The following is a 25,096-nucleotide window of genomic DNA, read 5'->3' as shown; positions in this document are numbered from 1 at the left end:
AAAGGACACTGTGTATACATAATGGCCTGCCTTTGGGAACCCTGCCCCTCTGCCTGAATGTTAAACCAAAGTGCCTTTGTTTAGGGAAGGAACCTGACCCTGTCCACCTGGGAACAGCTGCAAGAAAGAAGAAATTAGCATGTCCCCTCTCCGAGGCTGGCCATTCCAGGAGATATTTGCAAGACTTATGGCCTTTTTATTTTACTTCCTCACCTCCTCCCACCCTCTGTTCTATAAAAGAAACTGACATCCAGATCCCGATAAGATGTTTTTTTTTTAGACACTAGTCTGCCATTTTCTCTGTCTGCCAGGTTTCCAAATAAAGTCATTATTCTTTGCCTCAACACCTTGTCTCCTGATTTATTGGCCTGTCATGCAGCGAGCAGAGGGAACTTGGACTCAGTAACATATATACCATGTTTTCTTTATCCATATATCTATTGATGGACAGTGAGATTTCTTCCACATCATGGTTATTGCGCATAGTGCTTTAATGAACATAGCAGTGCTAATATCTCTTCAAGATCCTGATTTCAATTATTTTGGATGAATACACAGAACTGGGATTGGTGGATCATACAATAGTTCTATCTTTAATTTTTGTTAGAAACTTTATACTGTTTAATATAGATGCTGTAACTTACAGATTAATAAATGATGCCTTACTAAAATTGGTGAAACTTATAAGAGGAAAATAAAGTGAGGAGGTGCAACAAAGTCAGGTTTAAGCCTCTGCAGTCAGGGAAATATGGATTCTGGTCTTAGCTCTACCCTCTACTGACTGTATGAACATGGCAAACTACTTCCCCAAGATTGTTAACCATGGACAATATCACACACTTAAAACATACTTTTTTTTTAATAATTCCAGATAATATGTGTAAGTTTTCCATACATAATAGACCCAATAATTAGTCATTGGTAACATTTTTTGGCTAGTAGAATATTAGTAGGGATCAGTATGATACATCATTTGGAGGTATTCTGTAAGTTTGGGGTCTTAAAAATTGTATATTACAAAGAGATAAAGTTATGCTGAAAAGGCTAAAAACATAACACCTTTATGAAAGCGTTGGTTATAAAAGGTGGATGCATTTACACTTCCAGTAATGATAGAAGAAGAAACTGAACTAACCTTTCTTTTGAGGATCACTAGAAATGCTGGGCGAAATTCTTTTAAAAGTCTCTTTCAAGGTACTGAAGAGATAATAAGACAGCGAAGAATCCTGAGACACGATTAGAGAAGAAAGGAGCCCAGGGAGAAAAACCTGGCTTCTGAAACCACTTGTTTAAAAGGGCACTTGCCAAGTCCAGAAAGGGCAGCAGGGAGGCTTGTGCTTTAGCACAATCCTGTGGGGTTGGGAGACATGGACTGGTATTCATGCTGGTGTGTGTGGAAGTGTTTAAAATATGATTGTAAAATTAAAAAGAATAAAATACTGCCATTTGCAGCAACACGAATGGATCTAGAGAATACTTAGTGAAACAAGTCAGGCAGAGAAAGACAAATACTATATGATATCAGTTACATGTAAGTAATCTAAAAAATAATACAAATGAATACATATACAAAACAGAAACAGACTCACAGACATAGAAATCAAACTTATGGTTACCAAAGAGGATACAGAGAGAGGTAGGGAGGGATAAATTAGAAGTATGGGATTAACATATACAACCTATGATACATAAAATAGATAAGCAACAAGAGTTTACTGTATAGCACAGGGAATTATATTCAATATCTTGTAATAACTTATAATGGAATATGATCTGCAAAAAAAAAAAAAAACCAGAAGCAGAACCAAATCACTGTACTGTATACCTGAAACTAATGCAATATCATAAATCAGCTATACTTCAATAAAAAATATATATATGGCTGTAAAATTTTTGACAGTTCCTCAATTTAGAGGTGGAGTCTATACTCCCTCCCCTTGTATCTGGACAAGTTTGTTAGGTGCTAAGACCCAATAAAACTGTGGTGGAAGTGATACTGTAATTTTTGAATTAGTTGATGAGATGTTATAGATTTACTATCACATTTTTTTTTGAAGCTTAAGCCAACATATAAAAAGTCTGACTACCCTAAGGCCACCATGTTATGAGGAAGTCCAGACCACATTGAAGGGTCACACATACACACTCTAATTGACTGTCCAGGTTGAGGTCCCAACCTATAGCCAGCATCAACCACCAGACATGCAGGTGATGATGGCCCCTTATGATCCATATAATAGATCCAAGAATTCAAAAAGGAGTCACTGTTCTTGTCATGAGTTGGGTAACTGAGAAGAAATGGATAAATAAAAGATAAAATATTATACTAAGTTGTTTTCATTTATTTAAATAAAACTCTTAATTATATTTTACTTCATTGCATATAAACTAATTTTGTCTATTGAAAATTATTAAATTACATTTAATAATTGGACTTTTTATTTAAAAGTCAAGCATGGAGGAATGTGCTAATGGTTTTAGTCTCAAGTGACTACACACAGGGAAAAATGACAAATTGTAAAATTAGTAATATGGCAACGTTGCCCACTACATGGAGCCTTAGAAAATTGTGAAGCATGAAAATAAATGATCAGATTTTTGAAGGTTTTCATTTTTCTCTCTTTTTTTTTTTCAAATCCAATCTATAGCAGTAATGGGTCCTGGAATCCTTGCCAATACTATGCAGAAACAGTAAATATAAATTCATGTAAATTTAAGCATAGTGTGTACTTTTCAGGTTAGTGTGGAGAGAAGAAAAGCAGTCAGGCATTGAGGGAGCTCACCTTCTCCAACTCCCCCCATAGAGCAGACATCACCTAGACCTCCACCTATTTTCTGAAACCCAAGTATGGTACCAATAAAAAGCCATTGACTATAATACTACTCCTGTATCCAGGGACCATCAACCCACCTGAGATGGAGAGTGGCACCAGTTCACAGAACTGGGCCCCCAGGCCATTGTCAGCCTCACAGGAGTAGCTTCCAGAATGCCCTGCAGTTAGAGAGAGGTTGAAGGATGCTCCTTCTCCAGAGGGCACTGAGCTGCTACCCAGGTTGATGTCCTCATGATAAAACCGGTACAGGATTGGGGTGGGGGATGTAGGGGCAGCTCCAAGCCTCACAGCAAAGCTCTACCATATCCACCATGACAGCCTGGGTCCTGGGACCCCTGAGGGTGAGGACAGGACCAGATGTTGGAACTAACAGACCCAAAGGGGGCTATCAGAGAGGATTTGTGATGCTGCATTAGACTCATGAATTCCCATACCAGGATCTCAGCATCGGGCCTGGCTCTTGGTCATTGTGTATTCCTTCCATTCCTGTATCCCCATTAGAGCAATCAGAGGTTGTTTTTTCAAAGTGTCTTTAGAAATTTGGGGAAATATCAATTCTGGGTAATTGTCTAGAGACATGATCGTTTGTCGTTCTTATCTTATTTACTTCTAATGCCAACCCAACCACCTTTGTGTTTTCTGCTAGAAAAAAAAAGATGTCAGCAGTTTAACTTGTGAAGGTAACCCATCCTCAAGTTGTTGGTGGTTCTCCACAACACTGATCACTGGGATCTCCTGGAATTTCCTCATGACTCCTGGCTCTTGGTTTGGGGATTTCTGTCTGAGATGAATGGGAGTGAAATTTACTTCTCACAGAAATATTCACCACCTTGTTCTGGATGCGACTGTGGCCATTGTCAGCTCTATAGTAATATTGGCCAGCATTGTACTCCTTCACAGCTGGGATCTCCAGGTCTGCTGACAGGAAATGCTGGGCTTCTGTCCCAGACTGGTTCCTGTGGCCTCTCTGTGCTAGGAAAATGTGATGTCTCCTGTGCCCTCAGCCACTGAGCAGAGTAGGGTGAGATCCCCTCCTTCAGTCTCTTGTCCCCCAGGGATCTGGGTATCTAAGCTTACATTAGAGCCCAGGACTTCTAGCTGAATAGAAGATGACATATGAGAACCCTGACTATGAAAGACTCTGGGAACAGAAGGTAGACTTATTTCAGCCTCTAATACAAGGAGTGGGAATATGGGTATTTCTTATGTAACATATTACAAGTATACAATGGTAAGGAATCCATGGTAATTATCCTTGAAGAATGTGGATACAGATACTTTCAGGTCCTAACCCAGATCTGGGCTAATTTCATGGGTAGCAATCATTAAACAATCATGATGAATCATCCACTACATGAGAGAAGAAACATTTTTTTTTGGATGAGTCACTGTGCAGACACATACCTTTTGCATAGAATTAAGAAGTTCACTGGTAGCATCAATCTACCTTGAAAAAGGCACTGTTCCTAATAATGTCAATAAAAATTCCTCCATTATTCCCAATTTCAAGGATCAACACAAATTGTCACCCTCTCCTCTGACCACTCCAGTTCACTTTGATTTCTGCTCTTCTGACTCTTCATTTTAGCCCCATATGTGTTGCAATCCAGGATGTGGAGACATTTGGAGAGCAGGAGCCTTGTCTTTTAAAGTTCCCAACCCTCTACTAAATGCCAATGCACACACTTGGTGATCAATGAAGATTTGATTGATGATATTACTTTAATAAGAAGAGAAAGATTATAAGGAGCTTAGTCCATTTGTTATTCTTATGAAATGCCAAGAGCAATTTGGAGAGTTTCTCTAGTCCAGCTCCTACTTTCCACAAGGACAGAAGTTGAACAAAGAAACAAAAGACTAGCCATCCATGCTGAAGCTACAGTGTTCATGTTTTTCCCCATGCTCAGCCCCACTGATACTTATTCTGCCCGTGAATTTAAGATTGGAGGCTCCAGTTTCTGACACTGTGAGTCACTGTCTCTGCATGGCACCAGTAAGACCCTGAGTCTTCACTCCACATGGTGGGGAACTAGAGCTCTGGGGAGCTGCTCTAGCCTAACCCCAGGATCCTGCTATCTCTGAAGAAGCAAACTGGAGCTGGGCATCTGAGCTCTGTGGAGAGGGATGGGTCTTTCAAGAGAGATCAAGGTCACTGGGCCCTCCTCAATGGGCCCAGAAGAGCTGACTGTCAGCCCAGGACATGGAAACAGCTCTGGAGAGAAGGATCACAACAGTTTTCAGAGCAGTAAGATTTACAGTTCCTGCTGAAAAGTACCTGGTGAGAAACAACCCCAGCAAACAGGACATTCAGAACCAGACATGCCACGTACAATGTCTCCCTTACATGGTCAAACCACAAGCACTCCAGTTCATGTTTGGTGTATGGGTAGCTTTCCCCTATGAAGTACCCACCTGCTCTGCTACCACTGTCTCCTATCCACCCCAGCTCCCACAGGAGTGACAGTTTTACTTAAGACTTCAATCCTTACTACTCTTTACTATTTCTGTTTTTAGAGTTTTCTTCCAGTAACAGTACAGTAATATTTGCCACTGTCACTCAAAATGCATTTTGGATAGGAAAGCTTGAGACTTCATCTGTAAAAGCAATAATGCTTTTCTATCTTTGTAATAAGTCACTGTCTTTATTTTCCAAGCCTTTTCTCTCTGGCATATCAGAACTACACTGTTTCATTCAAAAACAGAAGAGGGAGCCAGGACAGTGAACCAGTCTGAAAGAGAGGGGAGGGGGGAACTGGATTTTTCATTTCTGCAGAGAATCCAATGTCTGACCATCTCCCTTATTCTTAGGCAATGAGATGTGTCAGGTGTAACCTCTTCATCTTTAGACAAGATAGAAGTTTCAACCCATTCCTTAGTCACTCAGAGATGCATCTTATTTTTCCTGAGGAGATATCTTATTCAACTTGGGCTGCTCTGACAAAATGCCATAAACTAGGGGGCTTACCAACAGCACAAATTTATTTCTCACAGTTCTGGAGGCTGAAAGTCCAAGATCAAGGTGCCAGCATTGTCCAGTTCTGGTGAGGACCCCTTTCCAGGTTGCAGACTGCTGACTTGTATTCTCATACAGCAGGAAGAGACCCAACTAGTTCTCCAGCCTCTTCTTATAAGGGCACTAATCTCATTCATGAAGAGCCCACCCTCATGATCTAATTACCTCACAAAGCTTCCACCTCCAAATACTATCACATCGAGAATATGGTTTTAACATATGAATGGGTAACAGGCTAAAACATTCAGTCCATTACAGGGAATGTCAAGGTAAACATAACTTTTTACATGGATACAGGGTGTTCTGCTAAAGCTCCTACTCCTTAGCTCACTCCATTGGTGACTTCACATAGGGGACCCTTGTCCTCGGTGGACATTTTGCTTTCCCACCCCTTATGCTTTCATCCAGTCTTTAACGGCACCACATTGTATTGTAAAATCATGTTCTGTTCCTTCTTCTGAGCTTGCTAGATGAAACAACCAAGTGGCCTGGATAAGGGGAATAAGCTGGTTACTGGAATAAGATCTAGTATCTTTGTTTTTTATCTTCTTTTAACATCTTTATTGGAGTATAATTGCTTTACAATGGTGTGTTATTTTCTGCTGTATAACAAAGTGAATCAGCTATACATATGCATATATCCCCATATCTCTCCCCTCTTGCATCTTCCTCCCACCCTCACTATTCCACACCTCTAAGTGGACTCAAAGCACTGAGCTAATCTCCCTGTGCTATGAACTGCTTCCCACTAGCTATCTATTTTGCACTTGGTAGTATATATATGTCCATGCCACTCTCTCACTTCCTCCCAGCTTATCCTTCCCCCTCCCTGTGCCCTCAAGTCCATTCTCTACATCTGCATCTTTATTCCTGTCCTGCCCCTAGGCTCTTCAGAACTTGTTTTTTTGTTGTTGTTTTTTTGTTGTTGTTTTTAGATTCCATACATATGTGTTAGCATACGATATTTGTTTTTCTCTTTCTGACTTACTTCACTCTGTATGACACTCTCTAGGCCCATCCACCTCACTGCAGATAACTCAATCTCATTTCCTTTTTTGGTTAAGTAATATTCCATTGTATATATGTGCCACATCTTCTTTATCTATTCATCTGTCGATGGACACTTAGGTTGCTTCCATCTCCTGGCTATTGTAAATAGAGCTGCAATGAACATTGTGGTACATTACTCTATTTGAATGATGGTTTGATCAGGGTATATGCCCAGTAGTGGGTTTCCTGGGTTATATGGTAGTTCTATTTGTAGTTTTTTAAGGAAACTCCATACTGTTCTTCATAGTGGCTGTATCCATTTACATTCCCACCAACGGGGAAGAGGGTTCCCTTTTCCCCACACCCTCTCCAGTATTCATGGTTTGTAGATTTTTTGATGATGGCCATTCTGAGGTAATACTTCATTGTGGTTTTCATTTGCATTTCTCTAATGATTAGTGATGATGAGCATACTTTCATTTGTTTGATGGCAATCTGTATATCTTCTTTGGAGAAATGTCTATTTATGTCTTCTGCCCATGTTTGGATTGGGTTGTTTGTTTTTTTGATATTGAGCAGCATGAGCTGCTTGTATATTTTGGAGATTAATCCTTTATCAGTTGCTTCATTTGCAAATATTTTCTCCCATAGTGAGGGTTGTCTTTTCATCTTATTTACGGTTTGATTTGCTGTGCAAATCTTGTAAGTTTCATTAGATCCCATTTGTTTATTTTTGTTTTTATTTCCATTTCTCTAGGAGGTGGGTCAAAAAAGATCTTGCTGTGATTTATGTTGAAGAGTGTTCTTCCTATGTTTTCCTCTAAGAGTTTTACAGTGTCTGGACTTATATTTAGGTCTTTAATCCATTTTGAGTTTATTTTTATGTAGGGTATTGGGAAGTGTTCTAATTTCATTCTTTTACATGTAGCTGTCCAGTTTTCCCAGCACCACTTATTGAAGAGGCTGTCTTTTCTCCATTGTATATTCTTGCCTCCTTTATCAAAGATAAGGTGACCGTATGTGTGTGGGCTTATCTCTGGGCTTTCTATCCTGTTCCATTGATCTATATTTCTGTTTAAATGCCAGTACCAAACTGTCTTCATTACTGTAGATTTATAGTATTATCTGAAGTCCAGGAGCCTGATTCCTACAGCTCTGTTTTCCTTTCTCAAGATCGCTTTGGCTATTCGGGGTCTTCTGTGTTTCCATACAAATTGTGAAATTTTTTGTTCTAGTTCTGTGAAAAATGCCATCGGTAGTTTGACAGAGATTGCACTGAATCTGTACATTGCCTTAGGTAGTATAGTCATTTTCACAATGTTAGTTCCTCCAATCCAAGTACGTGGTATATCTCTCCATCTATTTGTATCATCTTTAGTTTCTTTCATCAGTGTCTTACAGTTTTCTTCATACAAGTCTTTTGTCTCCTTAGGTAGTTTTATTCCCAGATATTTATTCTTTTTGTTGCAATGGTAAATAGGAGTGTTTCCTTAATTTCACTTTCAGATTTTTCATCATTATTGTATAGGAATGCAAGAGATTTCTGTTCATTAATTTTGTATCCTGCTACTTTACCAAATTCATTGATTAGCTCTAGTAGTTTTCTGGTAGCATCTTTAGGATTCTTTATGTATAGTATCATGTCATCTGCAAAGAGAGACAGTTTTACTTCTTTTCTGATTTGGATTCCTTTTATTTCTTTTTTTTCTCTGATTGCTGTGGCTAAAACTTCCAAAATTATGCTGAGTAATAGTGGTGAGCATGGGCAGCCTTGTCTTTTTCCTGATCTTAGTGGAAATGGTTTCAGTTTTTCACCACTGAGAATGATGTTGGCTGTGGGTTTGTCATATATGGCCTTTATTATGTTGAAGTAAGTTCCCTCTATGCCTACTTTCTGGAGGGTTTTTATCATAAATGGGTGTTGAAAGCTTTTTCTCCATCTATTGAGATGATAATATGGTTTTTCTCCTTCAATTAGTTAATATGGTGTATCACATTGATTGATTTGCATATATTGAAGAATCCTTGCATTCCTGGAATAAACCCCACTTGATCATGGTGTATGATCTTTTAATGTGTTGTTGGATTTTGTTTGCTTGTATTTTGTTGAACACTTTTGTTCATCAGTGATATTGGCCTGTAGTTTTCCTTTTTTGTGACATCTTTGTCTGGTTTTGGTATCAGAGTGATGGTGTCCTCCTCCCTCTGCTATATTTTGGAAGTGTTTGAGAAGGATAGGTGTTAGCTCTTTTCTAAATGTTTGGTAGAATTCGCCTGTGAAGCCATCTGGTCCTCAGCTGTTGTTTGTTGGAAGATTTTTCAACACAGTTTCAATTTCCGTGCTTGTCATTCGTCTATTTATATTTTCTATTTCTTCCTGGTTCAGTCTTAGAAGGTTGTGCTTTTCTAAGAATTTGTCCATTTCTTCCAGGTTGTCCATTTTATTGGCGTATAGTTGCTTGTAGTAATCTCTTATGATCCTTTGAATTTCTGCAGTGTCAGTTACTTCTCCTTTTTCATTTCTCATTTTATTGATTTGAGTCTTCCTTTTTTTCTTGATGAGTCTGGCTAATGCTTTATCAATTATGTTTATCTTCTCAAAGAAGCAGCTTTTAGTTTTATTGATCTTTGCTACTATTTTTTCCTTCATTTATTTTTGATCTGATCTTTATGATTTTTTTCCTTCTGCTAACTTTTGGGTATTTTTGTTCTTCTTTCTCTAATTGCTTTAGGTGTAAGGTTAGGTTGTTTTTTTGAGATGTTTCTTGTTTCTTAAGGTAGGATTGTATTGCTATAAAGTTCCTGTTTAGGACTGCTTTTGCTGCATCCTATAGGTTTTGGGTCACTGTGTTTTCATTGTCATTTGTTTCTAGATATTTTTTTATTTTCTCTTTGATTTCTTCAGTGATCTCTTGGTTATTAAGTAGTGTATTGTTTAGCCTCCATGTGTTTGTATTTTTACAGATTTTTTTTCCTGTAATTTATATCTAGTCTCATAGCGTTGTTGTCAGAAAAGGTACTTGATATGATTTCAATTTTCTTAAATTTACCAAGGCTTGATTTTGACCCAAGATATGATCTATCCTGGAGAGTCTTCCATGAGCACTTGAGAAGAAAGTGTATTCTGTTGTTTTTGGATGGAATGTCCTATAAATATCAATTAAGTCCATCTTGTTTAATGTATCATTTAGAGCTTGTGTTTCCTTATTTATTTTCATTTTGGATGATCTCTCCATTGGTGAAAGTGGGGTGTTAAAGTACCCTACTATGAATGTGTTACTGTCAATTTCCCCTTTTATGGCTGTTAGTATTTGCCTTGTGTACTGAGGTGCTCTTATGTTGGGTGCATAAATATTTACAATCATTATATATTCTTATTGGATTGATGCTTTGATCATTATGTAGTGCCCTTCTTTGTTCTTGTAATAGTCTTTATTTTAAAGTCTCTTTTGTCTGATATGAGAATTGCTACTTCAGCTTTCTTTTGGTTTCCATTTGCATGGAATTTCTTTTTCCATCCCCTCACTTTCAGTCTGTATGTATCCCTAGGTCTGAAGTCGATCTCTTGTAGGCAGTATATATATGGGTCTTGTTTTTTTATCCATTCAGCCAGTCTGTGTCTTTTGTTGGGAGCATTTAATCCATTTACATATAAGGTAATTATTGATATGTATGTTCTTATTACCATATTCTTAATTGTTTTCAGTTTGTTACTGTATGTCTTTTCCTTCTCTTGTGTTTCTTGTCTAGAGAAGCTCCTTTAGCATTTGTTGTAAAGCTGGTTTTGTGTTGCTGAATTCTCTTAGCTTTTGCTTGTCGGTAAAGGTTTTAATTTCTCCATCGAATCTGAATGAGATCTTTGCTGGGTAGAGTAATCTTGGTTGCAGGTTTTTCTCCTTCATCACTTTAAATATGTCCTGCTAGTCCCTTCTAGCTTGCAGTTTCTGCTGAAAGATCAGCTGTTAACCCTATGGGGGTTCCCTTGTATGTTATTTGTTGTTTTTCCCTTGTTGCATTTAATATTTTTTCATTGTATTTAATTTTTGATAGCTTGATTAATATGTGTCTTGTTTCTCCTTGGATTTATCCTGTATGGATTTATCCTGTGCTTCCTGGACTTGATTAACTATTTCCTTTCCCATATTAGGGAAGTTTTTAACTATAATCTCTTCAAATATTTTCTCAGTTCCTTTCTTTCTCTCTTCTTCTTCTGAGATCCCTATAATTTAAATGTTGGTGTGTTTAATGTTGTCCCAGAAGTCTCTGAGACTGTCTTCAATTCTCTTCATTCTTTTTTTTTATTCTGTTCTGCAGTAGTTATTTCCACTATTTTATCTTCCAGGTCATTTATCTGTTCTTCTGCCTCAGTTATTTTGTTATTGATTCCTTCTAGAGAATTTTTAATTTCATTTTTTGTGGTTTCATCATAGTTTGTTTGCTCTTTAGTTCTTCTAGGTCCTTGTTAAACATTTCTTGTATTTTCTCCATTCTATTTCCAAGATTTTGGATCATCTTTACTACCATTGATCTGAATTCTTTTTTAGGTAGATTACCTATTTCTTCTTCATTTGTTCTGGTGGGCTTTTACCTTGCTCCTTCGTCTGTTGTGTGTTTCTCTGTCTTCTCATTTTGCTTAACTTACTGTGTTTGGGGTCTCCTTTTTGTAGGCTGCAGGATCATAGTTCCCATTATTTTTGGTGTCTGCCCCCAGTGGGTAAGGTTGGTTCAGTGGGTTGTGCAGGTTTCCTGGTGGAGGAGAGTAGTGCCTGTGTTTTGGTGGATTAGGCTGGATATTGCCTTTCTGTTGAGCAGGACCTCATCTGGTGGTGTGGTTTGGGGTGTCTGTGAACTTATTATGATTTTATGTAGCCTCTCTGCTAATGGGTGGAGTTTTGTTCCTGTCTTGCTAGTTGTTTGGCATAGGGTGTCCAGCACTGTAGTTTGCTGGTCATTGAGTGGAGCTGGGTCTTTATATTGAGATGGAGATCTCTGGGAAACTTTCACCATTTGATACTATGTGTGACTGGGAGGGCCCTGGTGGACCAGTGTCCTGAACTTGGCTCTCCCACTCAGATGTTCAGGACTGACACCCGGCTGGAGCACCAAGACCCTGTCAGCCACATGGCTAAGAAGAAAAGGGAGAAGAAAATAAATAAATAAATAAAGTAAAATAAAATAAAAAGTTATTAAAATAAAAAATAATATTAAAAATAAAACAGTAATTAAAAAAAGGAAAGAAGAGAGCACCGAAACCAGAAAACAAATCCACCAATGATAACATGCACTAAAAACTATACTAAAAATAAAAAACAATTAAAAAACAGTCACACAGAATCCTAGGACAAATGGCAAAAGCAAAGCTATACAGACAAAATCACACAAAGAAGCATACACACACACTCAGAAAAAGAGAAAAAGGAAAAAATATATATGTATAAAAAGAAAGGAAGAGAGCAGCGAAATTAATAAACAAATCTACCAATGATAATAAGCTCTAAATACTAAACCAAGATAAACATAAAACCAGAAACAAATTAGAGGCAGAAAGCAAACCCTAAGTCTACTGTTGCTCCCAATGTCCACTGCCTCAATTTTGGGTTGATTTGTTGTTTATTAACGTATTCCAGAGATGCAGAGTGCATCAAGTTGATTGTGGAGATTTAAGCTGCAGCTCCTGAGACTGCTGGGAGAAATTTCCCTTTCTCTTCTTTGTTTGCACAGCTCCTGGGGTTCAGCTTTGGATCTGGCCCCTCCTCTGCATGTAGGTCACCCTCTGGCATCAGTTCCCTGCCCAGACAGGACAGGGTTAAAGTAGCAGCTGATGAGGGGGTTCTGGCTCTCTCAGGCTGGGGGGAGAGGGGTACAGAATGCTGGGCGAGCCTGTGATAACAGAGGTTGGTGTGACATTGCAACAGCCTGAGGCACGCCATGTGTTCTCCCCGGGGAAGTGTCCCTGGATCACGGGACCCTGGCAGTGGGAGTGTGCACAGGCTCCTGGGAGGGGAGGTGTGGATAACGACCTGTGCTTGCACACAGGCTTGTTGGTGGCTGCAGCAGCAGCCTTAGCATTTCATGGCCATCTCTGGTGTCCACGCTGTTAGCCGCAGCTCACGCCCATCTCTGGAGCTCGTTTAGGCGGTGCTCTGAATCCCCTCTCCTCACGCACCCTGAAATAATGGTCTCTTGCCTCTTAGGCAGCTCCAGACTTTTTCCTGGACTCCCTTCCGGCTAGCTGTGGTGCACTAGCCCCCTTCAGGCTGTGTTCATGCAGCCAACCCCAGTCCTCTCCCTGGGATCTGACCTCTGAAGCCTGAGCCTCAGTTTGCAGTGCCAACCCACCCCAGCAAGTGAGCAGAGAAGCCTCTCAGGCTGGTGAGTGCTAGTCGGCACCGATCCTCTGTGTGGGAATCTCTCTGCTTTGCCCTCTGCACCCCTGTTGCTGCACTCTCCTCCTTGGCTCTGAAGCTTCCCACCCACCCACCCCCTGTCTCCACCAGTGAAGGGGGTTCCTAGTATGTGGAAACTTTTCCTCCTTCACAGCTCCCTCCCAGAGGTGCAGGTCCAATCCCTATTCTTTTGTCTCTGTTTTTCCTTTTTTCTTTTGCCCTACCCAGATAGTTGGAGAGTTTCTGGCCTTTTGGAAAGTCTGAGATCTTCTGCCAGCATTCAGTAGGTGTTCTGTAGGAGTTGTTCCACATGTAGCTGTATTTCTGATGTATCTGTGGGGAGGAAGGTGATCTCCATGTCACACTCCTCCACCATCTTGATGGTCCCCCCAAGATCCAGTGTCTTTAATTTTCAGAACTTTCTAGTTGTTCCACATGTAGCTGTATTTCTGATGTATCTGTGGGGAGGAAGGTGATCTCCATGTCACACTCCTCCACCATCTTGAAGGTCCCCCCAAGATCCAGTGTCTTTAATTTTCAGAACTTTCTACTGAAATGTTTCAAAATTTTTTGTCCATTTATTCAACATACAATTAGGTGGAAATGAGTTTAAATCCAGGGTTCAGTTCTTAGGTGACTGATTATAGTGGAAAAAAAAATCATTGCCAAGGACAAATATCCTCCCCTGGGGCTGCTCTTCTTAGATTGGTCACAGATTCTCTAGTTTCTACCTTGTCTCTTCACTTATTTATGGTACCAGACTATGTTCTATCTGTGACATCTGCATTATATTTTAGGATTATAGTTGAGGGTTTTGACCTCAAGGTAAGGAACTAAGTTATATCTCAGATGCAAATATTCTTTCTATCACTGTTCAATTATACCATGATTACCAGAATTTGGATATGTAGTATCAGGAAGCAGAGGTCAGTCATATAAGAGAAGCAGTAACTCCAAAAATATCACTGCAAAGCCAGAGCCAAATGCCACAGGAAGTGTCGGGAGCAGAAACTGTGTGATGCTGGAGCAGGTTGGCCCGGGGAGCAGTAACATGTAGACATCTCTCCAGTCTTTCTACATCCATCTCTACAGGACCTTGTGGTAGCTGGGTGGCTGATATACCACAGATCAAAATCAACAAACACAAAGTGTGACTCACCTGCCTGTTCACTGAGCAGAGCTGTGAGGGGATCAAAAATCCAAGGTTAACACGGAGCGTTTGCATCACAATTTAGAAATTTATATTACTCTGCTAAATTGCTCAAAACATTCCATCTTTCCCTCCTTTTCTATTCCCCTACTCCATTATCACCAACAATTCAATCTCCCTCAAACATACAACCAATCCGCATTCGTTTTATTTGTTTTTAATTAATTTTTGTTGGAGCATAGTTGCTTTAACCCTCATTAATTTTACAATCATGAGGCAAATTGCAAACCTTCTCTTCCCCAAAGGGATTGCCAGAAGCAAGTCCCGTGGATGTTGGATGTTTAGTGATTCTCTCCATTTCATTTTGCTTCCCCTCTTCCCCACCAACTGCCTTCTCACCCATGCTTTTCAAGGGGTAGACACACTGCTACATGATAACATGGTCTCAAGTCACAAAGAGTTCATCAGGAAACATACCCAGTGAGAGTTTATGAGAGTTGAACCCACCCTGAACTGATGTTTTCTCTAGTCATATTTTATGTGAGAGTCCTTTTACTCAATTAACAAATATTTATTTAGTGCCTACTGTATGTAGCGAAAGGAATCTTGTTTCTCAGCAGCAGACTTCCTCTCCCTCATAGCCCATGATTAAGCAAAAGGACATTAGCAAAGGGTCTCAATTTATCTTTTAAGCCAAAATCTTGTAGATAACTATCTAAATACTTTTCATGGAGGACTATTAAGCATTGAAATTATGAAAATTTTATTTATGAGAACGTATTACTCTCTGAGATCTAAGAGAATCAGATTCATTCATTCATTCAATTCATGATCAACAAATGGTAAAGTAGCCTGCCTTAAACATTAAGAATTAGGATGTATGGCAATATGATTTTCCTGGGGCAACTGTTTTGTATTTGACTATGAAATCTAAGCAGGAAGCAGAGAACTGAGCATTTCTACTGGTCCCTGGGCTCTGATAAATCCTTAGACCTTTCAAGAGTTGGAGATCTCATCTTGCTTCCACCTCAGTTCTAACTCATATTAACTCACTGAAGATGATTAGTAATGACCACAAGAGCGTGAAGGCTTAGTTTAGCTATTTGAGAAGATGTTCCCTCAGCCACCTGTTGAGTCCCATGTTCAGGAAATGAAAACTACTTTTTAAAGTAAGTCTTGCACAATTAGCAAGAAAAGGAAGTAGAAGAGCTCTTCAATGTCTCACCACTATCTTCTTTTCCATAGGTGCTAGAGAGTTAAAGACGATCCTCTCAATGCCAGAGAAATTCCACATCTTGACACTGGTGATAGCTAACACTTATATATGGCTGTTAATAAGTTGAATAAGTTCAAAGTGCTTTATGCCCACAAAGTCATTAATAACCCTCAGTAAGCTTGTGAAGTCAGCACTATCCCCTTTACGCAATTGAGGAAACAGGCACCAGAAAAGGGAAGTAAGTTGATCAAGATCAATATGGTCAATTTCTAGTAGTAACAACTGGGCAAACCTAGGCAGTCCAGTTCCATAGTCTGACTCTTAAACCCTTTGATGTCTTGCTATGATATAGCATCTCTCAATGTTTCTTAAGATAACAGGGCCGTTGTTGCAATGGCTCAGGTTTCTTAGGTGAAATTTTTCCTTAGTCAATTTTTAACTTCGTAGAATGGGATTTTTACTAAGATTCAAAGCACTTGCTCTATATCATTGCATTATCCCCTTCCCTATTTCTAATCCATACTGCTTTTTATATCATGAGCTGGTCTTAATACGGTTACACCCTGCAAAGCATGCATCATGTCAAAGCCTATTGTCACTCTCATTCTGATAGTATGTAGTCCTCAGAAATGTTATACAGAACAATCTGCTCAGATCAGGCTGTCCAGGCAGATGCAAGTTGCCTTTTTGGACCTTTTGCTGCATGAAACTTTAAATCACAAAATCACAGGTGTTTGTAACCTGGAGACTGATAGTGAAATAATAATCATAGACTCAATGTTATCTGTTCAGGTGAATACTTAACAGTATCATTCACTATAAACTTAGTTTTACTTTGGGAAATGCTGATGTATGTATGTGATGTGATGAAGCATTATAATCATGTAAAAAGAAAAGGCTAAAAACACCTAACAAAGGCAGTTTGAAAATAAATTATGTATGGATTACCAAGCTGCCATTAAAATGTTTCTGTAGAAGAATATTTAATAGCAATAAAAGATGCTCATGATATATTGCTAAGGGGAAAGTGGCTACTAAATGCAGTTTATCTGCTGCACACCACTCTCTTGCTCTCCAGTAAAAAAATGTCTGAGACAATAAACATCAAGTCTTTACTGTAATTATATCTGAATAATGTAATTAAAGGTGATTTTTATTTTCCTCATTTTGCTTATTAGTGTTTTCTAGTATTCCTACAATAAACATATGCTATTTATATATTTTTAAAAGATTCATTTAAAAAATGGCCTGGGTTTTTTGACCTTTCTAACCTTAAAGTATATCAAGCAATGCTACTTTAACTTTCTGCATAAATGGCTTATTTATGTTTAGAAGAGGGGCCAGAGCTGATCTTCAAGTCCTTGCCTACTGGAAAGGTTCCTAGGTGGCCTGTAAATTCCTCCTCATCCCGGCCAGCCAGGAAGTCATAGGATTCTGATGGATGGAAGCAAATTAGGGAAGAGAGTAGAGAGAGAAGCAATCAAAAGTTGGTGGAGGAGTTCATGGTAGGTATAAGTTTTTCATAAACATCTGAGGAGATTTTTCAAAATATTCACAACCTTTCATTGATTCCAATATGTCTTCTATGGAAATGTATCCTGTTTGGTTGGAAGTTAATATTTCCTAAGGTATTACCAAATGGTGTGGGGCGGAACTCATGGTTTGTGTGAAAGTGAGTGTTGCAGGTAGAAAAGAGAAATAACGAGTCGTTAGAGACAAGTGTTGTCATAGTGAGGTTGATGGGTCACAGTGGTGACAACAAGTCCTCTGAAATGATTGACATGCTCCATCTGGGTGCTGCTCTGTATTTGACAGATGGTAGGCATTTACATATGGATAGACATAGACTGGAAGCATACCTAAAGTGGGAAGCAAACTAGGGACCACATTCAGAGATTAGGAAGCTAAATGGTTCAGTGGAGGGAAAGGTAACTTAATGTTTAAGACTGTAATGGCAAAAGTGAAATTGTGTGTATATATGTTTAACCAAAGTGAGAGATAAAACTATCCCTCTGCAAAGATATTTAGCTACCAGTCAGATGGAGTCACAGGTACCACAGGGGAGCAGAGTTACACATAGATATAAAAGCCTCTTGGCACAGCCATGTAGACTCTTGACTTAGAGATTCCACAGGTAGCAGCAGGCAGAAGGATGCTATCTTGGACGCAGAGCAAAAGCAGTCTCTGCAAATTCTGTTCAATGTCTTGAATGGGACACAGAGCATAGTGCCAAGATGGGGGATGCCAGGATTGAAACAGAGAAGAAGAGAATCTTCATGAAATACAATTCAGAAGAAAATAAAAAACATCTCCCATTTGAGGAAGTTGACTACTAGGACAGTTAAGGTAGAAAAATGAGGCTGGTAAACTTCAGAGATCTCTGAATATATCTGGTTGAATTTGGGGCTCCAAGGTCACTATGGCAGAATAAGTGTCATAATGTATATAAATATGCTGCATACATGTCCGTAGAAGTACTCATTGTCATGGTCATCATCATTGTGTGGTAGTAGTTATAGTAGTAATTTTAATAGTTACTGTAATTATCTTGAACAACATATGTCTCTCTTGAGTGGGGCTTAACCTAGGAATTTTATGTCCAGGGTAATAAATATATACTTTTGGAGGTGATAATGTTTGTTGGAGACCTTCTGGAGCAGAATTGGCTAGTGGAAATATTGATTTTGTCTTAATAGACAACACCTAGACGTTATTTAGGCAGAATCAGACCCTTCTGCCCAGCAGATTCTCTACAATGCAATCAATTAATTTCTAGAAGTCTACTGGGGCCCTGCATAGGCCAAACAGCATGACATGGAATTCAGACTGAGTAAGAATGCCTGGGGCTTCCCTGGTGGCGCAGTGGTTGAGAGTCCGCCTGCTAATGCAGGGGACATGGGTTCGTGTCCCGGTCAGGGAAGATCCCACGTGCTGCAGAGCAGTTGGGCCTGTGAGCCACGGTCGCTGAGCCTGCGTGTCCGGAGCCTGTGCTCCACAATGGGAGAGGCCACGACAGTGAGAGGCCTGCATACCGGAAAAAAAAAAAAAAAAAGAATGCCTGGAAGCTGTTCTATATCACCTCCCTGGCAGATATAAAGATGGAGATGCTCCAGAGACACAGTTTCTAAAAGAAGTATCCCCATATTTGCTTAATTAGAGAAGGGCAGGAGGAAGTTTTAGTTTCAATAGTGATTGTTTTTAGAGACTGGAATTTTACCAAACTCAAATTTTTCTTCTTCATGAGGAGTACCAGTTTCTTCAGTATTAGTAGAAGTTTCTATAAACCCCTTCTAAAGAAGGCATTGCTATTCCTGGGGTGGGGAGTAGAGGTAAACCTAGTCTTGAAGAGGAGGGGAGACAGAGGCACAGGAAGACTTAGTGAGTCTCCTGGCAGATATCTGAGCAGCATCTGCAACAAGGAACCATCCTCCCTCTATGTGTGAAAATACCGCCCTGTAAGTGACCTAGACTCCCTGGGGACGGCAGGTGCAGAGGGGCCCCCACGAATCAGACAAAATTCAATCTGAAGCTTTCTATTTTCTGTTCTAATTGTATGTTTGTGGGGTTTCCAGAAATGTGGATGGGATATGACTTTCTATGGAGGAAGGACATTACCAAAAAGAACTGTGGACCATGGGTCATTGACTATACCAACCCTTAATAGCATCACCCAGAGCAGCTTCCTGTGCATATCTTCCAGGCAGTTGAACATCAGTTGTTGGTGACAGAAAATAAACAAGTACCACAAAATTATACCCTGGCTTTCAATCTCAATTTCCCTTCAGAGGTTTTTGCTCACTCTTCTAACATGCTCTCCTAGAAACTCTTTCCCAGTTCACAAAGGTATAATTCCCAGTCAGAAAAAGCATTCATACATTCATTCAGGGATGCATAAATTTTACATAATTTTTAAAATGCATAGCCAAATAGGTAAGAAGGGAAATTCCCCTATTACAGATTAAAAAAGGAAGTGAAAACAGAGTGTTATGTAAATTACATTACTGTTCCCCTAGGAGGAGTGGGAGATAAAATACTACACTAAATAATTTGTATGAGCTTTGCACTTAAAGTCTATGTGGAATCAACAGACAAAATTTTGGACCTACGAAAGGCAGAAACTTGAAACTAAAACATCACAAGACTTTCTTTTTAATAAATGAGTGGTTTGGTGAGGGAAAAAAAATTACCCACAAACACAGATAGATGCCAAGTGAGCTTGTGTTTGTACAAGCTTGGGGAAAATAGAAAGTTTCCTCTGAAACAACAAAACCCAGGACTGTGCCATGCTCCTGTGTGTGCCCTGGGAAATCCCAAATAAAGAATTATTATAAAAATTGGTCCTGGGCCAGTGACCACCCAGGGCTTAGAAGAAGTAAATACAAAATGGCTTTTGAGGGACACAGTCAGAAACCCAGGTCACATGGAATTCCTACACTGCACAAAAAGCTTCTTAATCTAAAATCACAAAACTCATCAACTTATGAAGAACAAGATTCAAAATATACAATAAATACAGGCTTTAAATACCTAAAACTTCAGAAGAACTATCTAAGAATTATAGTATATTAAATGTATTTAAACTATTTTAAGGTTGTTAAAATAATAAAGTACAGTTGACTCTTGAATAACACAGGTGTTAGGGGTTCCAACTCTCCATGCAATCGAAAATCCATATATAACTTTACAGTTGGTCCTCCATATCTGTAGTTCTGCATCTGCAGATTCAATCAATTATGAATCATGTAGTAGTACATGTATTGAAAAAAAAAAGATATATAAGTAGACCCATGCAGTTTAAACCCATGTTGTTCAAGAATCAATTGTATTAAGCACATAACAGTAAAATACTATAAATAATAAAAAGACAAATTTGAAAAGTTATAATAATAATATTTTTGAAAACTTAATGTGTGCCAAGTATACTTTTAAGCATTTTAAACAAATGATTTTACATAATTAGCAAAACAACGTCATATATTAGATACAATTGCTATCCCAATTTTAAGCATGAAAACACACAAAGGTTAATTAAGTTGACCCAAACTGCAGGACTAGTAAATGGTGAGGCCAAAATGTAAAACCAGACAACTCTTCAGAAACCATGCTTTAAAAATTTTGCTACTAATATCTCTGAGAAGAAAAAAAAAAGGGGGGCTTCCCTGGTGACGCAGTGGTTGAGAGTCCACCTGCCAATGCAGGGGACACGGGTTCGTGCCCTGGTCCGGGAAGATCCCACATGCTGTGGAGTGGCTGAGCCTGTGAGCCATGGCCACTGAGCCTGAACGTCCGGAGCCTGTGCTCCGCAATGGGAGAGACCACAACAGTTAGAGGTCCACGTACCGGAAAAGAAAAAAAAATGTAGTCATTGAAATAAGAAAGAAATTGGTTAAACTGATATAGCTGAAGAAACTGAAAGATAGAGATTAAGAAATTGCCCAGAATGCAACAGGGCTAATAAAGAAATGAAAAATTGGAAGACTAATTAAGAGTCATGAGAATAAAGTCAGAGGGTCCAGAAAACTTCTAATATGAATTTCTGAAGGATAGAATTAAAACAATGATGAGGCAATATAGTAACAGAGATAATGATTAAGTATTTTCTAAATTTGAAGAAAGCCATGAATCCTCAGGTTTAAGAAACATTTATCTCAAGCAAAATAAATTCATATTTAGACACAGCAGAGTGAAACTACATAAGACCAAAGATAGAGAGACTTAAAAGCAACCAGTGAGAAAAGACAGATTAACTACAAAGAAACAACAATTAAACTGAGGGAAGTTTTCTCAAAGGCAACAATAGAAGCAGGAAGACCATGGAATAAAGTATTAAAACTATTGAGAGCAAATCTAAGCTATCAGTCTTAAATTCTGCTTTTGAACCTTCTGGACAAATGAACTCACAGATTGTAGCAAAAAGAACTAGAAAGTAAAAGTTCATAAAGAAAGAAATTGGACCACAGTGACATTATCATCATAGCAGAATAAGAATTTTCTTCTGTTTTTCCTCCAAGACCACCAGTTTAGACAATCACCAAAGAACAAGAGAGTCTTGTGGAAATCCAGGAGTCCAGCAGAGAATTTCTGACACACTCTCAGAGCAAAAAACTCAGATATTGGATAGATTGAAGGGGAATATTGAGGTGTGCTGTGTGACTGAGTGGTGGGGAGCAACTGGGAAAGTGGCAGATAGGGCTCTCAGAGAGGACCAGAGGGACATGAGTGCTACTAACTGCATCACAGAATCCATCAGGATGTCTGCCTGTGAACCACAGGGGATGCCTCACCTGCAGATCCCTCCAACTGGCCCACAGGAACCAATAGCACTCCGCAGGCCTCACTCACACATTCCCCCGCTGCAGGAATGGTTCTTTATGTATGTTCCCAATAGCTGCAAGAATCATCCTTTGAAGATGCCTAGTGAGCACACACAGAAAGCTGAACCAGCTCTATGGACTTGGGAGAAATGACACAACTTAAGCATTCAGGACCACCCTAGAGAAAGCAAAACCCGGCCTGGCAGATCAAGAGAAGTCATACAAACTTAAGAATTCTCTTACAAGAGAGAAAACGAAATGTGGATCAGGTGCACCCATAGAAAAGTTCTAAGAAAGCCTTAGAATTCCTAGCAGGCTGACAGAAAGTATTTTTCTCCCAAAGTCAGCCAGTAAAGACTGGAGAAGGAGACTGCTTCCTCAAATGTGAAGACAGCAATGTAAGACCCCAAGAGATATAAAAATAAAGGAAATATAATACTACAAAAGGAATACAATCATTTTTTTCAATAACCAGCTCCAAAGAAATATGGATCTGTGATTTATGCAATAAAAAATTCAAAATAACTATTCTAAGGAAGTTCAGTGAACTATAAGACAACACAGAAAGACAATTCAATGAATTCAGGAAAATAATACATGAGCAAAATGCAAAATTTAACATAGAGTCAGAAATCTTTAAAAAGAACCAAACAAAAATCCTGGAGCTGAAGAATACAATAAATGAAATAAATGCAACAGAGAGCATCAATAATCGACTAGATCAAGCAGAAGAATCTGTGAAGTATAGAAGACACATCCTTTGAAATTATCTAATTAGAGGAGAATAAAGAAGTAAAGAATGAAAAAGAGTGAAGAAATGCTATGTGAACTATGAACTACCATTAAGAGAAATAATCTATTCATTATTGGAATCCCCAAAGAAGAAAGGGAGAATGGGGCAAAAAGCTCATTTAAAGTAATAATGGCTGAGAACATCCCAAATCTGGGGAGAGATTTGGACATCCAGTTCATAAAGCTAATAGGTCACCCAAAACTTCAACCCCAAACAATCTTTTCCAAAACACATGATAATAAAATTGTCTAAAAGCAAAGGCAAAGAAAAAATATTTAAATAGCAAAAAAAAAAAAAAAAAATCTCATACATAGGAACACCCATAATATTATCAAACCTTGCAGGCTAGAAGAAAGTGGGATGATATATTCAAAATACTGAAAAGAAAAAACAACAACAACAACTAAGAAAACTACTGGGAAAAGTTGTCCTTCAGATACAAAGGTGAGATAAAGACTTCAACAAACAAAAGCTGAAGGAGCTCATCACCCACTAGACCTGCCTTATAAGAAATGCTGAAAGAAGTTCTTTAAGTTGAAGTGAAAGGATGCTAATAAAGAACATAAAAGCATATGAAGACATAGAACACATTGGTAAGGGTAAATATATAGTTAAATTCAGAATACTGTAATACTACAATATGGTGATGTGTTAATAACTTAACTCTAGTATAAAGTTTAAAGGACAAAATTATAAAAATAAATATAATGATAATAATTTGTTAATAGCTACACAATACAAAAAGTGGTAAATTGTGACATCATAAACATAATGTGGAAGGAGTAAAAGGGTAGACGTTTTGTATGCAGTTAACTTGTTATCAGCATAAAATGGACTGTAATATCTATAAGATATTTTATGTAAGCCTCATAGCAACAACAAAACAAAAACCTACAGTAGATACACAGAAGACAAAAAGAAAATCTAAGCATACCACTATGAAAAATCATCAATTCAGAAAGGAAAACAATGACAGGAAGAAAAGAATAGGAAGCTACAAAAAGGCAGAAAATAATGAATAGGATGGCATTAGTAAGTTCTTACATATCAAGAATCATTTAAATGTAAATTAATTCAATTCCTCAATCAAAAGGCTGAGTGGATAATAAAACAAGGCTCAACTATATATGCTCACAATAGAAGCATGTCACCTATAAGGACACACATAGGATCAAAATGAAGGAATGAAAAAAATATTCTGAGTAAATGAAACCAAAAGAGAGAAGCTATATTTATATCAAACAAAACAGACTTTAAGTCAAAAGCTATAACATGAGACAAAGAAGGTCATTATATAATCTAAAAGGGGTCAATTTATCAAGAAAATATAACAATTGTAAATATCTACGTACCCAACATTGGAATGCCAAAATATGTAAAGTAAATGCTAACAGAACTAAAGGAGAAAAAAGCACTAACACAATAATAGTGGGGGGCTTAACTATCCCATTTCTACAGTGGATAGATCATCCAGAGAATCAATAGGGAAACAGCGAATTGGAACAACACTACAGACTTAATAGACCTAACACACATATATAGAACATTCCACCCAACAGCAACAGAATACACACAGTTATCAAGTACACATAGAACTTTTCCTAGGCTAGATAATATGTTAGGCCTCAAAACAAGTCTCAACAAACTTAAGGAGAAATAAATTATATCAAGTATTTTTTTTCCTACCACAATAGTATGAAACTAGAAATCAATAACAGGAGGAAAGCTGGAAATTTTACAAATAAATGGAAATTAAACAACACACTTCTGAACAAAAAATGGATCAAAGAAGAAAGCAAAAGAGAAGTCAAAAAATATCTTGAGACAAAATAAAATAAAAACATAACACACCATTACTTGGGAATGCAGCAAAAAGAGTCTAATGAGGAAAGTTTATAGCTATAAAAGCCTACATTTAAAAAAACATAAAAGAAAGACCTCATATGAACAACCTAGCAGTGTACCTCAAGGAACTGGAAAAACAAGAAAAAACTAAGTTCAAAGTTAGCAGAAGTAAGGAAATAATAAAGATTAAGCAAAAATAAATGAAATAGAGAATAGGAAAACAATAGAAGAGAATAAGAAAGCTAGAGCTGGTTCTTTGAAAAGATAAACAAAATTGACAAATCTGTAGTTAGATTAATCAAGAAAAAGAGGACTCAAATAAATAAAATTGTAAGTGAAAAAAGGAGACATTACAATTAATACCACAGAAATACAAGGGATCAGAGGAAACTACTATAAATAATTATATTCTGACAAATTGGACAACACAGAAAAAATGAATAAATTCCTAGAAACATTCAATCTATGAAGACTGAATCATGAAGGAATAGAAAATCTGAAGAGATCAGTAATAAATAGGACATTGAATCAGTAATCAAAAACTTCCCCAAAAAG

General features: G+C 38.2%; 1 protein-coding gene across 1 annotated transcript; it reads right to left on the bottom strand.

Annotated features, from left to right (window-relative positions):
* Window positions 1-1,030: 1,030 nt before the first annotated feature.
* FCRL2 (Fc receptor like 2) lies at window positions 1,031-16,194 on the bottom strand. The gene is given in 13 exon segments (XM_033861300.1): window positions 1,031-1,044; window positions 2,912-3,116; window positions 3,118-3,200; window positions 3,642-3,770; window positions 3,773-3,928; window positions 4,758-4,925; window positions 4,928-4,979; window positions 4,982-5,046; window positions 5,305-5,404; window positions 5,406-5,563; window positions 14,383-14,403; window positions 15,427-15,462; window positions 16,113-16,194. Coding segments are annotated over 13 exon segments (1,269 nt in total).
* Between the last annotated feature and the right edge of the window lie 8,902 nt (window positions 16,195-25,096).

Source organism: Tursiops truncatus, chromosome 1, assembly GCF_011762595.2.
Source record: "Tursiops truncatus isolate mTurTru1 chromosome 1, mTurTru1.mat.Y, whole genome shotgun sequence".
NCBI lineage: Eukaryota > Metazoa > Chordata > Mammalia > Artiodactyla > Delphinidae > Tursiops > Tursiops truncatus.
The sequence above is the reverse complement of the archived record's forward strand: the minus strand, read 5'-3'. Positions and strand labels throughout refer to the sequence as shown.